Raw genomic sequence first — 17,868 nt, 5'->3', positions numbered from 1 at the left:
ATTGTATGGGACATAAAAGTCCACCAATGGAGTGAGGAAACAAGGGAACTTCAAAAATTATCATAGTTATTCAGAATAAAAATGACACGTTTGCTAACTCCCTATCCTGTGATATACAGGTGAGTTAGGTAAGGGGAAAAAAAAGGCACAGGTCGCCCCTTCCATCCCAGAACACTTATGCAGCAGTAGGAAAAAATATGCTCCTAGCAGGCTCTTGCTATTGAGTGGTAGCAATGAATTCTGGCTGTAGCACCTGCTGGTGCTCTGTAATCCTAAGGGAACACAGCCTTCTGTGCATGAACGTGGCCAGGCCTCTTGCCCTCCTGTGCATATGAGGTGGTTGGCAACACATGCTAATGTGTTGCAGGTTACACCCATTTAGAACGTCAGTCCTCAGCGTGCACCCCTCCAGCACCTGAACCACCATGCTTTGCATGTCCAACCTTTGCACCCGGTATAGCTCAGGTGAGGATTCTACATGGATAACAATGAGATCAGAGATAGTCCTTATCTTTGACACACAGTACAAAGGTGAACTAAGTCTCCCATCATAGATGTGGGGTGAGTATTATCTCCTTTTTATAGATATGGAAAAAAGACTGGATCAAAGTGAGTCATGGTATTCAGAGGTGGAGCTCCTACTGAAGCCAGTTGTTTATGCTCAAGCTGCATTTGGTACGTGGCTTATAATTTTATGTGCCCCATCTATGACATGGAGAGCTTGATTTGCAGTGGTGCTGAGTATCCTCAGTTTCAACTGTTGCAGGTATTCAGAATGTCAGAAAAATCCTGCCTCTGAATTTCTAAAGCTGGCCACCCAGCAGCTAAGGCACTCAAAAGTAGAGCAAAAATTTAAAACGGGGCCCAAAATAACTCACTCAAAGCTACAGTGAGTCAGTGGCAAGGTTAGAATTTAAGAATTCCTGGCTCCCTCACCTGTGCTCTAACTGCTAGATCACACTTCTCCCCACAGAAATAAATTAATTAAGATAAAACTGGTAGCACTCTTAAAATTAGATATGTTTTTACACTTGAACAAAGGACAAAATGAAAAAAAAGAAAGCAGCCACAAGAAACAATTTTAAAATACATTAAAGGCCTGAAACACAGAGAGTGTTTACTTTTCAGAAACGTAGCCTACTTTTTAAGGTTCATAGTGCAAATCCACTAATCATAATTATGGAGAGTGGAAGAGTTACTGAAACTTGCACACATCTTTGTTGCTGGATGCATTCCAATGGGGGATGGGAAAGGAAGCAGCCAAGCCCACTCCAAAATATTGGCTAAGCGTTGTTTTGTTTAAAAAAAAGTCAACATCAATTTCTGATCTCCATAAAAAATTAACTCTAGTGTTGCCTGCAAAGAGCATTTGTATTTAAAATGGTTAAACTGATTTCAAGCTGCATCGGGCAATGGCTGAAGTGGTTCTCTGTAGCCTAGCAATCTTTGATCAGCCTAAATTGGAGGAAATATGGATGGTAAAAGAGCCCCTGGTGAGACTCATAATTAGGTTTGTGCTACCAATGAAATAAGCTCATTAAGTGATGTTGAAAATGTAAATATAATTTTGAAACCAAATAGTCTGAACAAAATTTAGGTTTAAAAATAGAAAATGAAGCATGACGGAAGGATGATGATAGGGAGTGTAAAGGCAAAGGCAGCCACTCAAAACAACTGTTTTGCATAAAGTGAATTTAAACCTGAAAATCCTCTTTACCTTTCATGGAATAATTTATTACAGATTGGAAATACTGATTTCTAAACCTGTGGGCTTTGTCACGACCTGCAGTTGCTATTGCCCTCCTTTTGCACTAACTTAGATTTGATTCGTGAAACATTGTATTTAAAAAACAGAAACAACCACATTGGTAGTAACAGTGGAAGTTCCCTGGGTGGCCTAAAGTCCACGTAGCAGCTTTTCACAATCCTCTTGCAGCTCCCTGCATGCGGGGGCAGGAAAACACTGCTGGAAAGAGGCTGCAGTAAGAGTACCCCTACGCTCCCACTGTTCCTGGCTGTTAGAGAACACCCTTTTGGCAGGGCCAAATTTAGGATAGTGTTTGAGTGTAAAGCCAACTTTGCTCCACAGCCACTTAGTCCTGCACCAAGTGCCTCATGGCTAAATCTGAGAATCAGAGCCATATTAAGTAATGACAAGGACATTTGTCTGGCTCGCGATAAAGGATCAAATTATGGTGCACTGCAGATGAAGGAAAGCAGGAAGCCTGCTCTTCTCTCCCCAGTGCTCCAATATAAAAAGCAGCCGTGCTGTCCCATGCTCCTTACGGTGCATGCCAGGAGAGTTTGGGGTTGTTGAGGGAATCCATGCTGGACCTACAGGAAAGGTTAGCAAGCATCACTCCCACTGGCACCAATGCAAGCATTATGGAGACTCAGGGTCCAATTCTCCTGCCAATGCAAGCTAAGAAGCCAATGTAAATAATTCTCATGTTGTAGGGTCTTGGGAGTGGGACTAATCAGGACCACGAAGCATCCAGTCCCCACCTCTCATGCACCAAGCACATTGCCATGCTGTGGCACATATTCACTAATAATGCATTTTCCTCCTTAATAGGCAGAACTTGTTTCTGAAAGTATTAAACTAACTACAGGGTTTGTAGCTGTCTGAGCCATCTCTCAGTAAATGGTAATAAGCTCATGATATCATGGTGTGGATGGAGCAGGAGTTTAAGCAGCATTTTTGACCTTCAGAATGATCTAATCCCCAGAAAAAATGCTCTCTCTCTTTCTGTGGAGTAAGAACAAGTAGCACACGAACCCTGAGCTGTGGCGCATCCTTAGGAGGTGAAAAGTAGCAAATATCAGTGCTCGCGTTATTTACTGTACTTTTGTTTAACCTTTGATAAGAATATAAGAATGGCCATAGTGTGTCAGATCAGTGGTCCATCTAGGCCTGTATCCTGTCTTCCAACAGTGGCCAGTGCCAAATGCTTCAGAGGGAATGAAGAGAACAGGGCACTTAACACACGATTCATCCCCTGTTGTCCAGCCCCAGCTTCTGGCAGCTGGAACACGCAGAGCACGGAGTTGGGTCCCTGATCATCTTGGCTAATAGCTGTTGATGGACCTATGCTCTGTGAACTTATCTAATTCTTCTTTGAGCCCAGTTATCCTTTTGGTTTTCACAACATCCCCTGGCAACCAGTTCCACGGGTTGACTGTGTTGTACGAAGTAGTAGTACTTCCTTTTGTTTATTTTAGACCTTCTCCCTATTAGTTTAATTGGGTGATACCTGGCTCTTGTGTTATGTGAAGAGGTAAATAACACTTCTTTATTTACTTTCTCCATACCGGTCATGATTTTATGATAACATTCATGATAATGAGCAGACATAATTCACTGACTGGCTGAGATTCTGAAGTTACCATGGATTATGGATCGTGTATGTTGAAGAAAGAGATGGTTGGGTTAAAAAGCAAGATTGCAGGGACAGAAACGTTCATCTTGAAAGTAAAATGTATGTTGCTCATTCTTGGGCATCCTGGGATCTGCACATGATTAAGTCCATTGCTGAATTGGGGTTTAGCAATAATACCAACTCCCCTTTCTAATGTGGTTCGAGCAAGTGACGTTCTTCCCACTGCCCCAAATCCAGTTAAAAGCTAGCAGAAGGCTAGTAAATCATAAACTTGGCTCAAGCACAGGGTTCATTGGTGAAGGTCTGTTCTAATTTCTTTGGTTTAATGTCTGTCTTTTTCTAGGTGCTGAAACCACCCTTTTCTGGGCTGATGAATTTCTTTCAATGTCTGTATTAAAATCTTCCATCTCAGTATATCTATTTCACCCACGAACAGTAACAGCCAGCAGGTGGCAACCTTTCCCAACATATGCAGCTAAAGGACCCATGCACAACATTTCACTCACTATATCCACACAATGAAATACACCAGAACGATTCACCTTGCCCCCCGCACTGCAGCTTTTCTCCTGTTTCCCACTGTGTAGTGTGGTGTGTGCATGTGAGAATCTTAGATTTTTGCTAAGAGAGTTTCCCCATATGAATAACAATTGTTTTTTTAAAAAAACAATTTATAACATTTTTGCTTTCTAAACAGTATTAGAAAAAATATTTGTTAGGGTCATGGCATCCAGAGAAATAGCTTTCCACCCAAAGTGCCAGATCCTCCAGAGGATCAGAGCAGCGAAATCTACTGAAATCAACAGAGAGTCACCAATTTACCCCCGCTGAGGATCTTGTCTCCTTGTGAGCCAGAATTGTTTAGCTGCACTTCATGGTTGTGCAAAATTCACACACAGCCGTAAAGGTGCTCCTAAACCCATCTGTTAATATAATAGATTGCCTTGAACAAGCAGAATGAGGACCAAGCCAGGGTTGTAGGAACGATAGAGATCACTGAACTGTAATTAAAAACAAGAAAAAAATATTCTGTATAATTCCAACAACTGCAAGAAAAAGGGGATATTTTTAAGTGGGGAGATGTGTATCCTGCTTTGGAGCAGTTCAATCAGCACCCTTTCTATAAAGAAGGCTAGCCTTGCAAAGTTGTCATGAAAATTTACCAGCCCGCTGACAAAATCAGCTTGTTCATTGGGGAATTGTACCAAAGGCCATTGAAGCGAATGGGGGGAGTATTTCTATGGGCTTTGGATCAGGCCCCTTATTACTAGGATGAGTGATGCAAATGTAAAGTGAAATGTGATTTATTCAACCATCAAAAAAATGTTCATTTCCCTGGGGCGACTGGGAGAGTGGACGTTTATGAGGCTGTAAGAACCATTTCCGTATCATGTTGCCACTGTAAATCCATTACAAAGCAAAAAAAAAGAACATCCACTGCCAGCTCTGCAACTTTGCTTCCATTTGCTTAGAAACACAGATGATGCGTCTGAACAATCCTTGTAACTGTTCCTAAACCCTGGCAAAAGGCACACTCCCGCTAGCCAAAAGCCCAAAGGGCATGGGTTTAGTTCTGCTCCCTTACTTGTTTTGTACCACTGCTGAAAAGGGGTTTATTTTTATCCACAAGTAAATTAGATTACTTAGCTTTTAACTCATGCGATATTGAATCTGCACAGTTGAACTGCATTGAACCATGGGATTACTGTGTAGCTGAAGGAATACAAAAGGACCTAGATCTGGAGCACTAATTAAAGGCAACACATAGCTCTGTGATTGATTCAGATGATATTCACTGTATACATTGCATGGAATAGTGTAGGAGATACAGAGCCTCATTCTCCCCTACTTTGCACTTTGTGTCATCATTTACATCAGTGCAAAATGGTTGTAAAATGCTACCCAATGAGAATGGTAGCATATTACACCTGCTGTGCACTGATATATATGTCTCCCCAGGATACAGGGCTGTGGAGAATCAGGCTCATAGAATAGCAAAGTAAAATGCAGGAATAGGGGTGTTGGGTCCAGCATTCTTACCATATTCCAACTTGTGAAACCTCATTGCATCTATGTAAATTCCCCTTACAATTTAAACGGGATATGAGGTTCTTCACTTTCTTTCTCAGGCTCCAGTGCAGCAAAAGACTTAAGCACATAGTTAACGTTAAGCATGTGAACCTTCCCCTTGATTTCAAGTTAAGCACATGCTGAAGTGCTTTGTTAAAGCATGGCCCTACAGTGTTGTGTAGCAGTATAGTGTGCAAAGAAATACTACTTTTTTTTTTTAAAAAAAAGGATGATTTTCCTTTCCTTAAGTCTCAGCTTGCAGCCTTTACCACATTTAGCTACTCCGCATTCATGCTGGTAATTGGGCTAATTTTCTACTGCCTTACACTTTTTATAGTTACTTGCACCTGTTCAAAAGAAGTGCAGAGTGAATGTAATATGCCAACCCTGGTATAGGTGAACCCTTGCATGTATTAGAAGTGGTCCCAGTTTAAATAAGGTGTATTTTTAAATCAACTGTCAAAAAAGTACAAACCCTTCTGTGGCTAATTTTAAATTGATTGACTTATTGATTGATTTAGATACTTAAAGGAGTCTGTGCCTGTTTAATTATTTCATTTTAAAACACTTTTTCTTAAACAGGTACATGTTTTAATTCAGAAAAGCTGAGAGAGAAGAATTCTGTTCCGGTAGCATCTTACACTCATTCTGCATAAACATAAATGCTTATCAAGGTGCAAGTCAGGATAGAATCTGACTTCAATGGGACTGCTCATGTGAGTAAGGGTTGCAATGACTATGTCTTTTATTACAAAAAATTAACCTCGTAATAAGTTTTCCCCATCTGAAAACAGAGTTATTCAAGGAACACTTGTTAGGTTGAGTCAGGCCTTGAATTTAGATTATGTAGAAACAAGATGTTACAAAGCCTATGATTAATAGAAATGTATCCATACTTTTTTTTTTTTTTTTTAGAAAAGATTCCAATGAGAATATTTCTTAGTTTGATTGAAACAGCCTGCCAAGTATTTGTACTGAGAGAGTCTACACATTTATATAATGCAAATCAGCATACTCAGAGAACAGAAAGAAATATCACAGCGTTTTGCTACTGCCCCATAGCCCAAAAATGACAGGATCAATTTTTTCCCCCCTCGATGATTTTCTTGGTATCCAATGGATGACACAATAAGAAGCTCTTCACCTGTTCCGTACCGAAAGACATGATGGATTCTCGATCGCCTGCACTCTTTGAGGCTATGTCCATACTATGAGCTAGGAGGGATGGGATTCTCAGCTCACGTACACATTCTTATGTTAGCTCAATGAGAGCTAGGCAAGTGCAAGTAGGAGCATAGTCGCACAGGCAGCCGTGGCGCTGCTTACCTATGCCGAATACGCCTCCACAGGGTTCAGGTGAGACTTTGTATTCAGCACGGCTGAGCCATGTTGCCACTGCCCATGCTACTGTGGCTACGTGGCTACCGATACTCACGCTAGCTCTCATTGAGCTAGCAGAAATGTGTGTACATGACCTGGGAATCACACCCCTCGATCACAAGTGTAGATGCCACCAGAGCTAAGACTGGAGATCTTGTTAAAAGATATGCTGTAACTCAAGCAAAAGTTATGGACTCGATGGGGAAATTATTGGATGAGGTTCTGTGGCCTGTATCATGCAGGTCAAAGTAGATAAATGCAATAGCCCCTTCTATCCTTAACATCTCTGATTTTATTAATCTTAATTGAAAATAAAAAAAATGCTTAAACGACTAGAAATGGACTATAAAAAGTGAAAGTGACTAGTCTATTTTCATTGTCCATGCTAAATGGAATGCAAAAAGGAAACTATATGTGAAGTAAATTTGCAGAATTCCTTCAGCTCAGATCACTTTGCAGGTAATGGTACCACATGCAATGGAGGCTGTCTTTTAAATATGTAGTTTTTATTGTGAGAGAGAGCACTCTTGTTGATACAGAAGAATAGTGGAAAATAAAGGTGTACAATTTGTTTTCTCAGGATTCAAGGCCCTGACATTTTTTCCTGCATTCTCCAAAACAGATGCTTTTCTGTCATCATTCATTTCCTTTGTTGCACATAGCATGTTGAAATCTTGGACAATGAACAGTCCCTTTGTTTTATTCAAATTTTGATTTAACATCATGAGCCATTAAATCTTCTTTCCAATGCTGCAGTGTCAATCCTCAGCTTCCACTCACCTATTAGCATCATTTCTAGAGATCAGTAAACTTGCTCAGATAAAATAAGGACCATTCATCATGTCAGGTAAGCTGGGGTGGGATTTGAGACCTTTACTCCACTGTTTCAAAGTCCAACTGCCAGGTACACCTGACCTTTCTGAGCTCAGTCAAAATAACCAACATTTCCCACAGTTGAAGTGTAAACTAACCATTCAAAAACACTTCCATTAGCCTAGTTTGAGAGTAAGCCCTCAAAATAGAGTTGAGAAACCAACCTATATCCATTCTCTAAAAAGATCATAGTTACAGTTAAATTTGAGATCTTTTCTCTCTAATAATTATCTCCCATTACCTAATCAGCCACAAGCATGAAGTCCCATATGCTATCATCCTTTTAACTTACTGCCTACTTTTGTAGATGATATTTACATTGCTTATGTTAAAACATACCATAATGCTTAGTGGGACAAAGTTTCCCCTGGATAAACCCAAGTATCCCCCAATTACTTCGGTGATTTGAGTACCATCACCTTCTCGGTAACAGTAGTTAGCAGTTCAATGTGACTGCATGGAGCTGAGGACAGGATAAGGCCCTGATGCAAAACCCACAGAAGTCAATGGGAGTTTTTCCAGTGACTTCAGTGGGCTTTGGATCAGGCCCTTAGTACTTACTAGGAGCACAAGTGGCAGAATCTTCCCTTCCTTCATTTTCAGTATGAAATCTGCCTTTTAAACCACTTTCAGCACACAAGAAACAGGCGGTAAAAGAAAGACCTTATGAAAACATATGGGAAAACCTAGCTGCTGTTCTTTTTCTTGACACATTTATTCTAAGAATTAGTGCATTAATTTTCTAAAGTGTTAATTGCATTCATATCTGTGAGAGTTCATATTTTCTGTGCACCTGATAAGAAATACAGCAAAGAACTGAATGTCAGACCTGTGTGAATGGTTTGGAACTAAATCCTAACACTAACTGGCCAAGTTGTTAGTGTAATCTTAATCTGTATAATGGGAAGAAGTGACAATAATGTGAGAAACTTGCTGCTCACATGGAATGTGAAACAAAGCGTATGTTGACCATTAAGACAAAGGGCCTATTGTTAAGTGAACTAAACCCCTATCAAACTTTAAGAATAATTTTCAATAATAATGTTAAATTGTGCAACCTTTACGAAGAGTGGAAAATTTAGTTTAGGAAGAGTAGAATGTTTCATATAATATCCTGTATATCAGAAAAAGTGTTTTTAACTGCAAAATGTACTAACCACATTACTGTGGAAAGTCTTGATAGTGCAATATGTACTTGGAAGTTTGCAACATGTACCAGAGAAAAGGAGGTATATGTAAGTGTCATGTGTAAAAAGGGAAGTTATGGCTTGACAACAATCTGTCTATTAAAGATAAAGTTTGGGTTACTGATCCAACAGACAGAACTGGGACCAGACTGTCATTCGTGTCATTGGTTGCAAGCTTTAGTTCCATAAAGATTAGGTATCATACACCTCTTCTTATTATGAGCTATTCTTAATAATATAGGCAACTTTATTAATAAAGGCAATCACGCTTGACTACTTCTATCTCACAATTTTATTGTTACTAAGACCGAACCACTAAATACATATGTTCTTATGTGTTACCTTTATATAGAGAATAAACAAACATCTCTATCATTAAAGTAATTAGTATAATGGGGAGAGCGGGAGCAGTTATTACCACCTTAAAAATATTGCAGACTTGAGAAAGCAGAACCATCTGAATTTAGAGCATCACTTCATCACAATCTGATCTGAAGAGGAAACTAAGTACCCCAATTTGGCCTCTTACTGAAGGAGCTAAGCAAAGAGCTATACCAAGAGTATTCCTCTGTAATAAATGCCTAGTTCATGTTGCAAAAATGCCACTTGGAGAGATGGGCTGGATTCCTTTAGTACTGTATTTCCAATACCATAGAAAACAGAGCCTGCCACTCCAATACCTTGTAATCTTAACCACCAGCCTGAGGCTTAGAAAACCTGCATTTTAGATGTTGCTGTTTTTCTAAGCCACAATGTTTGTTTTCAGCAATTAGCATTTTCACTTAAGTTTCATAATTACAGGGCAGCTCACGTAACACCTCCTTCTTTCCTTCCTGAGCGGTTGCAGGCAAAGATAAGTGATAGTTTTTAGTGTGTTATGATACCTGCAGAGCAGAACTCCAACAACCTTAGGTAGCCTTTACTGTCACTCTGTGTGCCAAATCCCCAAAGTGACTCATCCCAAACTATATATTGTAGTTATTTGTAATGTTAATATCACAACCGAACTACATCACCTGTCCATTCATTCCATGCATGGGGCAGTACTACTGGGAGTGATCATCCATAACGTAACACTGTTGCAGTACTGATTCAAATAAATCAGTCTCCCACCATCTCCCTGAACTGTATCAGCCCTACTCAACCTAGCTAAATGAAAAAGTCCATGCAGGTTGCAGGTTTTCCTTTGTCACCTTACAGAAGCATGTTTAGTGACCCATCAGTACTTAACCATACTAAACCTTTCACTTCTGCATTCATCAGTGACTTTCTTGTAAGTATTCTCTGTTAAAGTTCTATTGGGACATTAGCATTTCCTTGCCACGGGGCTATAGTGACATATCAGGTAGTTACATGGACCAGCCATGGAGGTACATTATTACCCCTAATACCTAGCATATAACAAAGCAATGAGTTGGTGAAATAATGCCAGTACCTGGTTTAGCAATACGCTTTTGGCGTTAGGATCATAATGGAAGTAAATGTGCTCAGAATACACAGATAGGAAAATTAAAAACTGCTAGACTGGGGGATTAGAGACAAGGTTCAGGAATACCATCATGCTCCTTACACTACTGTAGAGGAATGGTATGTTGCAGAAGTACTCACTTAGGCTTTGGGAAGGAAGGTGGAGGACCATTCACTCTCCAAGTATCTCCAGCTAGTTACGAGAGCAATCTTACACAGGATGCCTCTCTCCATACAGACCATTGTGAAAGTACAGTAATCACAGAAGGCAGATAAGATAAAAAGCAGGGCTTAACATGGTGTGTCTTTAAAATACAGGGATATCCAAGGTCTTCCGAAATCCACTCAAGAATCCCTCTCCTCTGAACTTAAAAATCCAAAAGGCCAGATTCACCACCATGTGCAATTCTGGTGATGCAAAGCGTCCATAAACGTGGCTTAACCAATTGGTTAAACCAGGTTTACAGCTATTCTCTGTCATCGAAGCAGCCAGATTATACTGGTGAACATTGCACATCAGCTTTTATTTCTATGTACACTACACATTCCTCCTTGTGAAAAACATCACAAAAAACATACAGGGAACTGCTGATAATTTCAGAGCTCTGGTTATGTCTAGGAATTGCTATAGCACACACATCAGCTATGACAACTGAGCAAATCCATCATGGTTGTTGGGTTTATTAAACCTTTCTCTGCTTAATAGATGTAATAATAGCAATGAGCAGCAGCATAGTCGGGGTGGAAGGGTAGGTTTATAGATGTCTCAGACCCTGTATGGATTAGCCTGTGACTGGCTCTGTAACCCCAACATAATAAAATCATTACACTACCACTTGCAGTGAAATATTGCAGTAATCTAACCTTTGTTGTAAATTAATACCCTTGAGTCATATTGGACTCCAGGGTGTAGTTCCAAAACAACTCTTGATTTAATTTTTATTGTAACTTTCTTGCATATGGCATTTTAAGTATTTAAATGACAACTAGTCCTAAAACAGTAAATTGCTATCAATTCAGGGTTTGGCTTTTTACAACACTTACAGCAGTAAAGCCCTATAACAGTTGTCAACCCAGTGTTGTTAATATTAAACAGCAGCTCTCTCTCTGAGGCCCACTGAAAGTCAGTTGTAAGGTTTTGCGCTTCTATAGCACTTTCCATTTTAGGAACATAATTAAGTCCAATTCCTGAGACCAGTGGCCAGTCTGAATAGCCATGCTCGGCTTGGATATGGGAAAAGGATAGCAAGATCTGTTTAGCTGCAGTCATGCTGCTCTGCCCACATAAAGTCAATGGACTTACTCTGAATTTACACTAACTGAGAACAGAACTGGGCCCAAAATGATCACATATATCATCCAGCAAGTCAATTTGAGCTGGAAAATTAGCTTTGGTGCAGGTTGTCCAGTCAACTAATATTTGTCTTATGTGGAGTCAACAGTAGTAATGTGCTTAACTAATTAATTAACTTAGTAGATAACAAGGAGACAGAGACAGGGTCTCTGACTATAATCCAGTTCTGAACAATGTTCAGCTTTGTGTGTCAGGCTCCATTTTTCACTGCTCAGGCCCACCTCTAATTAGCTAGCACTCATTGAGTGTTCAATTGTGGAAGCCCTGTGGTGTGGAATACCCACTAACTTAAAGAACTAAACCCTACTCTGTCACTCAGAAACTAGTTTGAGTGGTTGGTAACCTTTGGTATAGTGATGAGCGGTGGCAAAAAGTATTAATACAGTTCAATGGATACATTATGCCCCTCTTTGAGACTCATTTCTTCTGCATGCCCTACAAGAAAAGAACTGCACTGAACAGAATACAAAATCAACCAAACCTCTAATTAGTTTTTCCCCTCTGAGTTTCTCTGTGAGTCCCATCTTCAAAGGGTCATTCGGTGAAAGTGAAGGTGGCTATTCAAAAGAAATATAAGGAAATATTTTTTCACATGATGTACAATTAGACTGTTGAACTCACTGAGGCCAAGAGCTTGGCCGAATTCAGAAATGCTTTAGACATCTATATGGATAACATGACAATCCAGAAATATAAAAGGAACTGCTTACAAAAAGGTTATGGAGGGACAAAAACCCTCATGTGTTAGGGCTTATTGGGGGAGAGGAGGAAATTCTTTTCTGAAGCAGGTTATCCCATAACTGCCTACTGCAAAACTTTTTGCACCTTCCTCTGGAACATCCGGTCCTGGCCACCACTGGACGCAGGATACCGAACTACATGGGCCACTGCTCTGATCCGGTATGTTAGTGCCTATGTTTGGTGTTTCTGTCTACGCAAGTTGAAGCTCTTTGGCACAAGCACTGTCTTTGTTGTGCATCACGTAGTGCTGAGCACATTACTGTCATTTAACAGATATAACCCTGTCATTAGACATTATCATGAATGCCCCAACTAAAGGGACAATAACTTAAATCTCCCTGTATCCAGTAAGTATTTACCACATTTATGTAACTACATTAGGCTAGAAAACAAAATTTTAAAGTGGCTAATCCAGTTTTTAATTCTATTTCTGTATAGGATCCCCTTGTTTTTGGGTTGCCACATTGTTTGACTTTCTGCTATTTTTTTAATGGATTTCTATAGTGAATTTCATTTTGTTTTGATTGTCTAGCATGAAGTGGCCTGGTGGGGGGAGTATTATCTAAATAAAGTGATCACTAATAATGATTATTTAGTACCAAATTTAAAACTATGATAAACTTAAGAAATAAAAAAATATTTCTCTTAAGCATATGCATACACATATACACAAACAAAGCAGCACACAGCGAACTGATGGAATTTTTCCAAAATTTGATTTTGACCATTTTTTGGACAAAATTTTGAATACTGACCAAAAGGAATGAATTTATGAACATGCTTGTGAAAAACAGGCATTTTTTGCATGCTGTAATGTATATGTAAATATGCAAAAGAACTTTATCTGAATTTCTTCATTGTCCCAGAAGACAGTTGGACAATAATCAAGGTTAGGTATCACTGAGGGAATTTCCATTTGACAGCACTGGAAACCGAGTTCCTCCCTCCACCAAATACATCACTTTTTATATGATAAATAAACTTATGTTTTTTCCCCTATTATCTCTTCCCCTTCAAGGTCTCTGCCTATTGTGCACGAACCTTTCGACAGCAGTGTGCCTGTACAGATGTTAACACACTGGGTTGCTGTAAAGGGTATGATGTCAGCTTATACAAGGTCACTGGAAGAGTCTGTTTCAAACTGAATGTAACAAAAGATTGATGTTCCCATTCAAAATAAAGTAAAGGGCAAGTTGGATTTCTAAATTAACTCAAAGATATGCATTTTAAAGCTATTAAAACCCGCTATTGATGTATTTGTGCTATGCTAATGTGTTACACAATGAAGGAAACTCAAAGAAAGCCTTATGTATTGACATCAAGTTTTACCTTGTGCCAGTCTATTTTTATTTAACACCAAACTGCAAAAAAAAAAAGGGGGGGGGGGTAGCAGTAATCATCTTTAAGTACTTTGTGGGGATGTTAAAAACATTTATTAAAAATAGTTAATACTTAGCTCTTAAATAGCACTTTCATCTCTCAGTCGATCTCACAGTGCTTAACAAAGATGGTCAGTATCAGAACCCCCAAATGTTAGAGGGGGAAACTGAGGCGGAGGTGAAATGACTTGCCTAGGGTCACCCAGCAAGCCAGTCACAGAGCCAAGAATAGAACCCCAGTCTCCTTAAATTGTTGTAAACATACTCATATAGTTATGACTAGACCTATATTATGGGACGACAGAGAATTAGAATCTTGGAATGAGAAGCAGAATATTAACCATTCTACCTTAAAGACCATCAGGATGAAATCTAATCTGGAACTGTAGGAGTTAGCTCAGAGTGACAGGTCATGCAGCTTGAGTTTGACATTCTGATCCATCTTATTGCCCTACACTGCAACTCATCCCTGGAGTATCTGAATGCAATATCCAATTCTTGCTTTGCAACTTCACCTGCTGCATGGAGTCTGAGCAAAACAAGGTATTTGTGTTGAGAAGTAGCTTAGTCCTCAAATAACCCCACTAGCTTTCATGGGGCTCTTCATGGAAAAAAGGTACTGTTTAACATGAGGTATGGTAATTTCTACTTCTGAGTCACATCCAGCCCTGATGGGTGTGACTCCAGTGAGCTCACTTACTCCAGGGCTGAGTTTGACCCTCTATATCCATTTCCTCATCTACAAAATAGGGGCAATATGTACCTATTCCATGGTGGTATTGTGAACATTAATTGAAATTTGTGGGATACTGCAAAGGGAGGTCTGCCGGAGTTGGCTATGGCTGTTTGAGGGGTTGAGAAAAGCTGAGAAATGCCACTTCCTAGTCAGTAGTTACACCAGCTGGAAGCTGAATTAATGTGGAAAAGCCTAGGGACTTCAGTTTTATCAAGGGTTAAAGCTGTCCACCCATTTCTTGATTCAAACAAATATGAAATTGGTGATACAGTTCCATGATCTCTCACCAATAGAGAGATCCAGTTTAACTTCAGTTTACCTAGCCCACTGTGACAAGGAGTTTTTTCATCTTGTATATATTCATATATATTTTCATCTTATATATATTCATACTATATTCATCTTAGAGAACTTCAGTGGAATACTGCTTCTATGGAAGTGCTCTCCTTACTGTAATCTCTTCCTAGGTTAAACCAAATAGACTTTTGTCGTTTGTGTCTGTTATCACTTGTACACAGATCCTGCTCTAAAGCCCAGTAAGGTTTTATATCAGGTTGCTGCATAATGTGCATAGAGATGTTTAAGAGTTTAATTTTGTTTAAATTAAAAAGAAAAACAAGTCTACATTTTTAATGTTAAAATGTAAATAAGCACTGTAGAAAAGGAAACCTCTATTGTATAGCCACACAGCAATAGATATTTCTGAAAAATAGCAACACCTTGCATCATTCCGCCAAATATCCAAACTCTTAACAATTAAGGAAGCCTCAACACTTCATTGAGGTAAGTAAGGATTATTGTCCCCATTTAAAGTTTAAGAAATTGAGGCACAAACAAGCTAACTGACTAGGGAGACTAGACAGCAAGGGTGAAAAATCAGGACAGGGAATGTGTGTGTCTGTGGGGGAGAAGGGTGGTGGTGATGGTGGTAATAGGAGCTGACATAAGAAAGACCCAAAAATTGGGACTGTCCCTATAAAATTGGGACATCTGGTCACCCTATAAGTGACTCACCCAAGCGAGTCTGCCCAGTGGTGAGATTATTCACTAAAGACAGTTGGTCTAACAAGTGCCCAGTCATGAATGTTAACTGTGCTGCAATGCCACTTGGTTTGGCTTTCAATTAAGACATTTTGTGTGGCATCCTCATATTTTAATAGTTTGTGATCCCTTTAACAAAGAGACCAGGTGGGTGAAGTAATACCTTTTATTGGACCCACTTCTGTTGGTGAGAGACCCAAACAGAAATGCGTACAATAAGAGATATTACTTCACCCACCTTGTCTCTCATCTCCTGGGACCAACATGGCTTCACCACCACTGCATATCCTTTAAGAGGGGCAGTTCAAGAACACAAAGCCAAACATTTTTTAAAAGGCCTCTATGTTTGTGCACCCAAAGAAGTGGGTGTGCAATCTCTTGGACCCACAAAAATGAAAATTCAAGAGGGAGAATTTATACACCACACTGCTCAATATGAGTGCCTAAAACAGCAGGCATAGACCATCTACAATAAAATGTGTGTTGTGGGCAGCTACTTAAAACCTTGAAGTATATTGACCACAGATAATTAGGTTATTCCATCTACCATTCTAGTCATACATGACAGTGAGGACTTGTACATTGGGTTTAAAATAATAAGCATGACAGGCTAAAACTCTGTAGTCTTTACTCAGCCACTACAATGGGCATGATGTTAGGGAGCCAAAGGAACTTGGCAATCATGAGTTTGCAGTTGTGGGTGCATGGACTTGGATACACTGAGTGTAGACAGACCTTGAGTACGGACTACAGTTGTTGGCTCTGGCTTCCTCCCACCCCAGCCTTCCTCAAATCCAAGTCCTATTGAAATCAATAGGAACTTTGCCTTTAATTTCAGTAGGACCAGGATATAGTCCATGGCCTTTATAAGCAGTTCATAAGATAAGAGAATAAAATATGTCGCTTTCCTTACTTTCCTCGGGTAGTTTCAAAGCTGGATTTTTTGAAGTCAGCATCCTTCTTAGTGCTGGTGGCACTATAGTACGACAGCCTGGGAGATCTGTTCCCTGTTCTTTGCTGGCTTTTAACAGCCCCTTGTTGGGGAGGTATCTTTCTAGGAGTGCTCTGTGGAAAGCTCCCTGTGCTGTTGGATAGGGTTCCTTGCTTAGGATTAGCACCACCACGATTGCCGTTTCCACTGGACTGTGTTGTAGGGGTAGAGGTTCTCTTCTCCTGGGTCCCTGGCAGGGTTTTCAATCCCTGAACCTCTTCTATGGGTGCAGGGGTGATTTTCACAGCATGTTCCCATGATGTACTTGCTGCAGCTGTTTGGGTCTCAGAAGGGGTGGATATAGGGGTTGCCATCAGGTTTCTGAGGCTGTGTGTTGCAGTAGGAGGTGAAGTCAAGTCTGCATGGCTTGGTTGGGTTTCACCATCCCTAGTCATGGACCAGGGCTTGCCAGTGGTAGCAGATTCCAGGCTGCCACTCTGTAAGTGAGATAGAAGCAATAAGAAGATTATCTCCTTCATCCTGTGTTGGTTTGTAAGAGTCACACGATGTCTTGCACGTATTCCTTGTGTGAGGATCCTGCAGCCGCCTTCTCCTCCTCCTGAGGCGCGGCTCTCAGAGTGAACCTGCACGGAGAGTGCTTTGCCAGTTTTGTTTCTGCAGAAGAGGAAACAGGTTTTTAGTATTTCAAAACTGACTGAGGAAGCTCAATTTCCTGTTTCTCTGCAACCTGTGCCCCCTTACAGGCCTGGAGCCTGGAAGCCTTAGGGGAAAAGAATAAAAAGGGTTATCTGCTGAAGCTACAGGATGAAGATTAATGGCACAATGTGTACATGGAAACTTTGTCAGTGAAGTTAGTTGGGGGTGTGGGGGGGGGGGGAAACAAACCAGTTAAGTAATTTCCCTTTCCATGTATCCATGCACAGAACTGTCAAATGTGCCACTTAGTTGTTCATATTTGCTGTGAACTTGCTATGGAGTTCCCGAGAAAAGAACTTGGGTGGACTTCAATACACTGGTACATTATGTAATGTTTGCCATGTTTCTCACTGGATTTGAATACTCAAGCAAACAACTGCTGCAGGAATGGAGCTGGTGGGAAGAGATTGCCTTTGCACTAGACTGAAAAAGTATAAATGAATAGAACAACTTTATCTACATGCTATGAGCCAATACCTGGCCCCTTCCTTGTAACACTACCCTGTAGGACCAGAGCACTTTGAAGTTTATGACAAGGAGTACTATAGTTATTATGGACGCATTAGCAGTAACTCCAGAGTTGAGGTTGCATTCAAATTTTGAATTTAAGAC

General features: G+C 40.2%; 1 protein-coding gene across 4 annotated transcripts in view; it reads right to left on the bottom strand.

Moving 5' to 3' along the window:
- Positions 1 to 17,161, bottom strand: part of MMRN1 (multimerin 1) — a 62,404-nt gene extending 45,243 nt beyond the window's left edge. For all 4 annotated transcript variants that reach the window (XM_073340687.1, XM_073340688.1, XM_073340689.1 and 1 more), the window contains exon 1: positions 16,522 to 17,161. In XM_073340687.1, the coding sequence (XP_073196788.1) occupies positions 16,522 to 17,078 (557 nt within the window). In that variant the 5' untranslated portion in view covers positions 17,079 to 17,161. The remainder of the gene's footprint in view (positions 1 to 16,521) is intronic.
- Between the last annotated feature and the right edge of the window lie 707 nt (positions 17,162 to 17,868).

This window comes from Lepidochelys kempii, chromosome 4 (assembly GCF_965140265.1).
Source record: "Lepidochelys kempii isolate rLepKem1 chromosome 4, rLepKem1.hap2, whole genome shotgun sequence".
Taxonomy (NCBI): Eukaryota; Metazoa; Chordata; order Testudines; family Cheloniidae; genus Lepidochelys; species Lepidochelys kempii.
The sequence above is the reverse complement of the archived record's forward strand: the minus strand, read 5'-3'. Positions and strand labels throughout refer to the sequence as shown.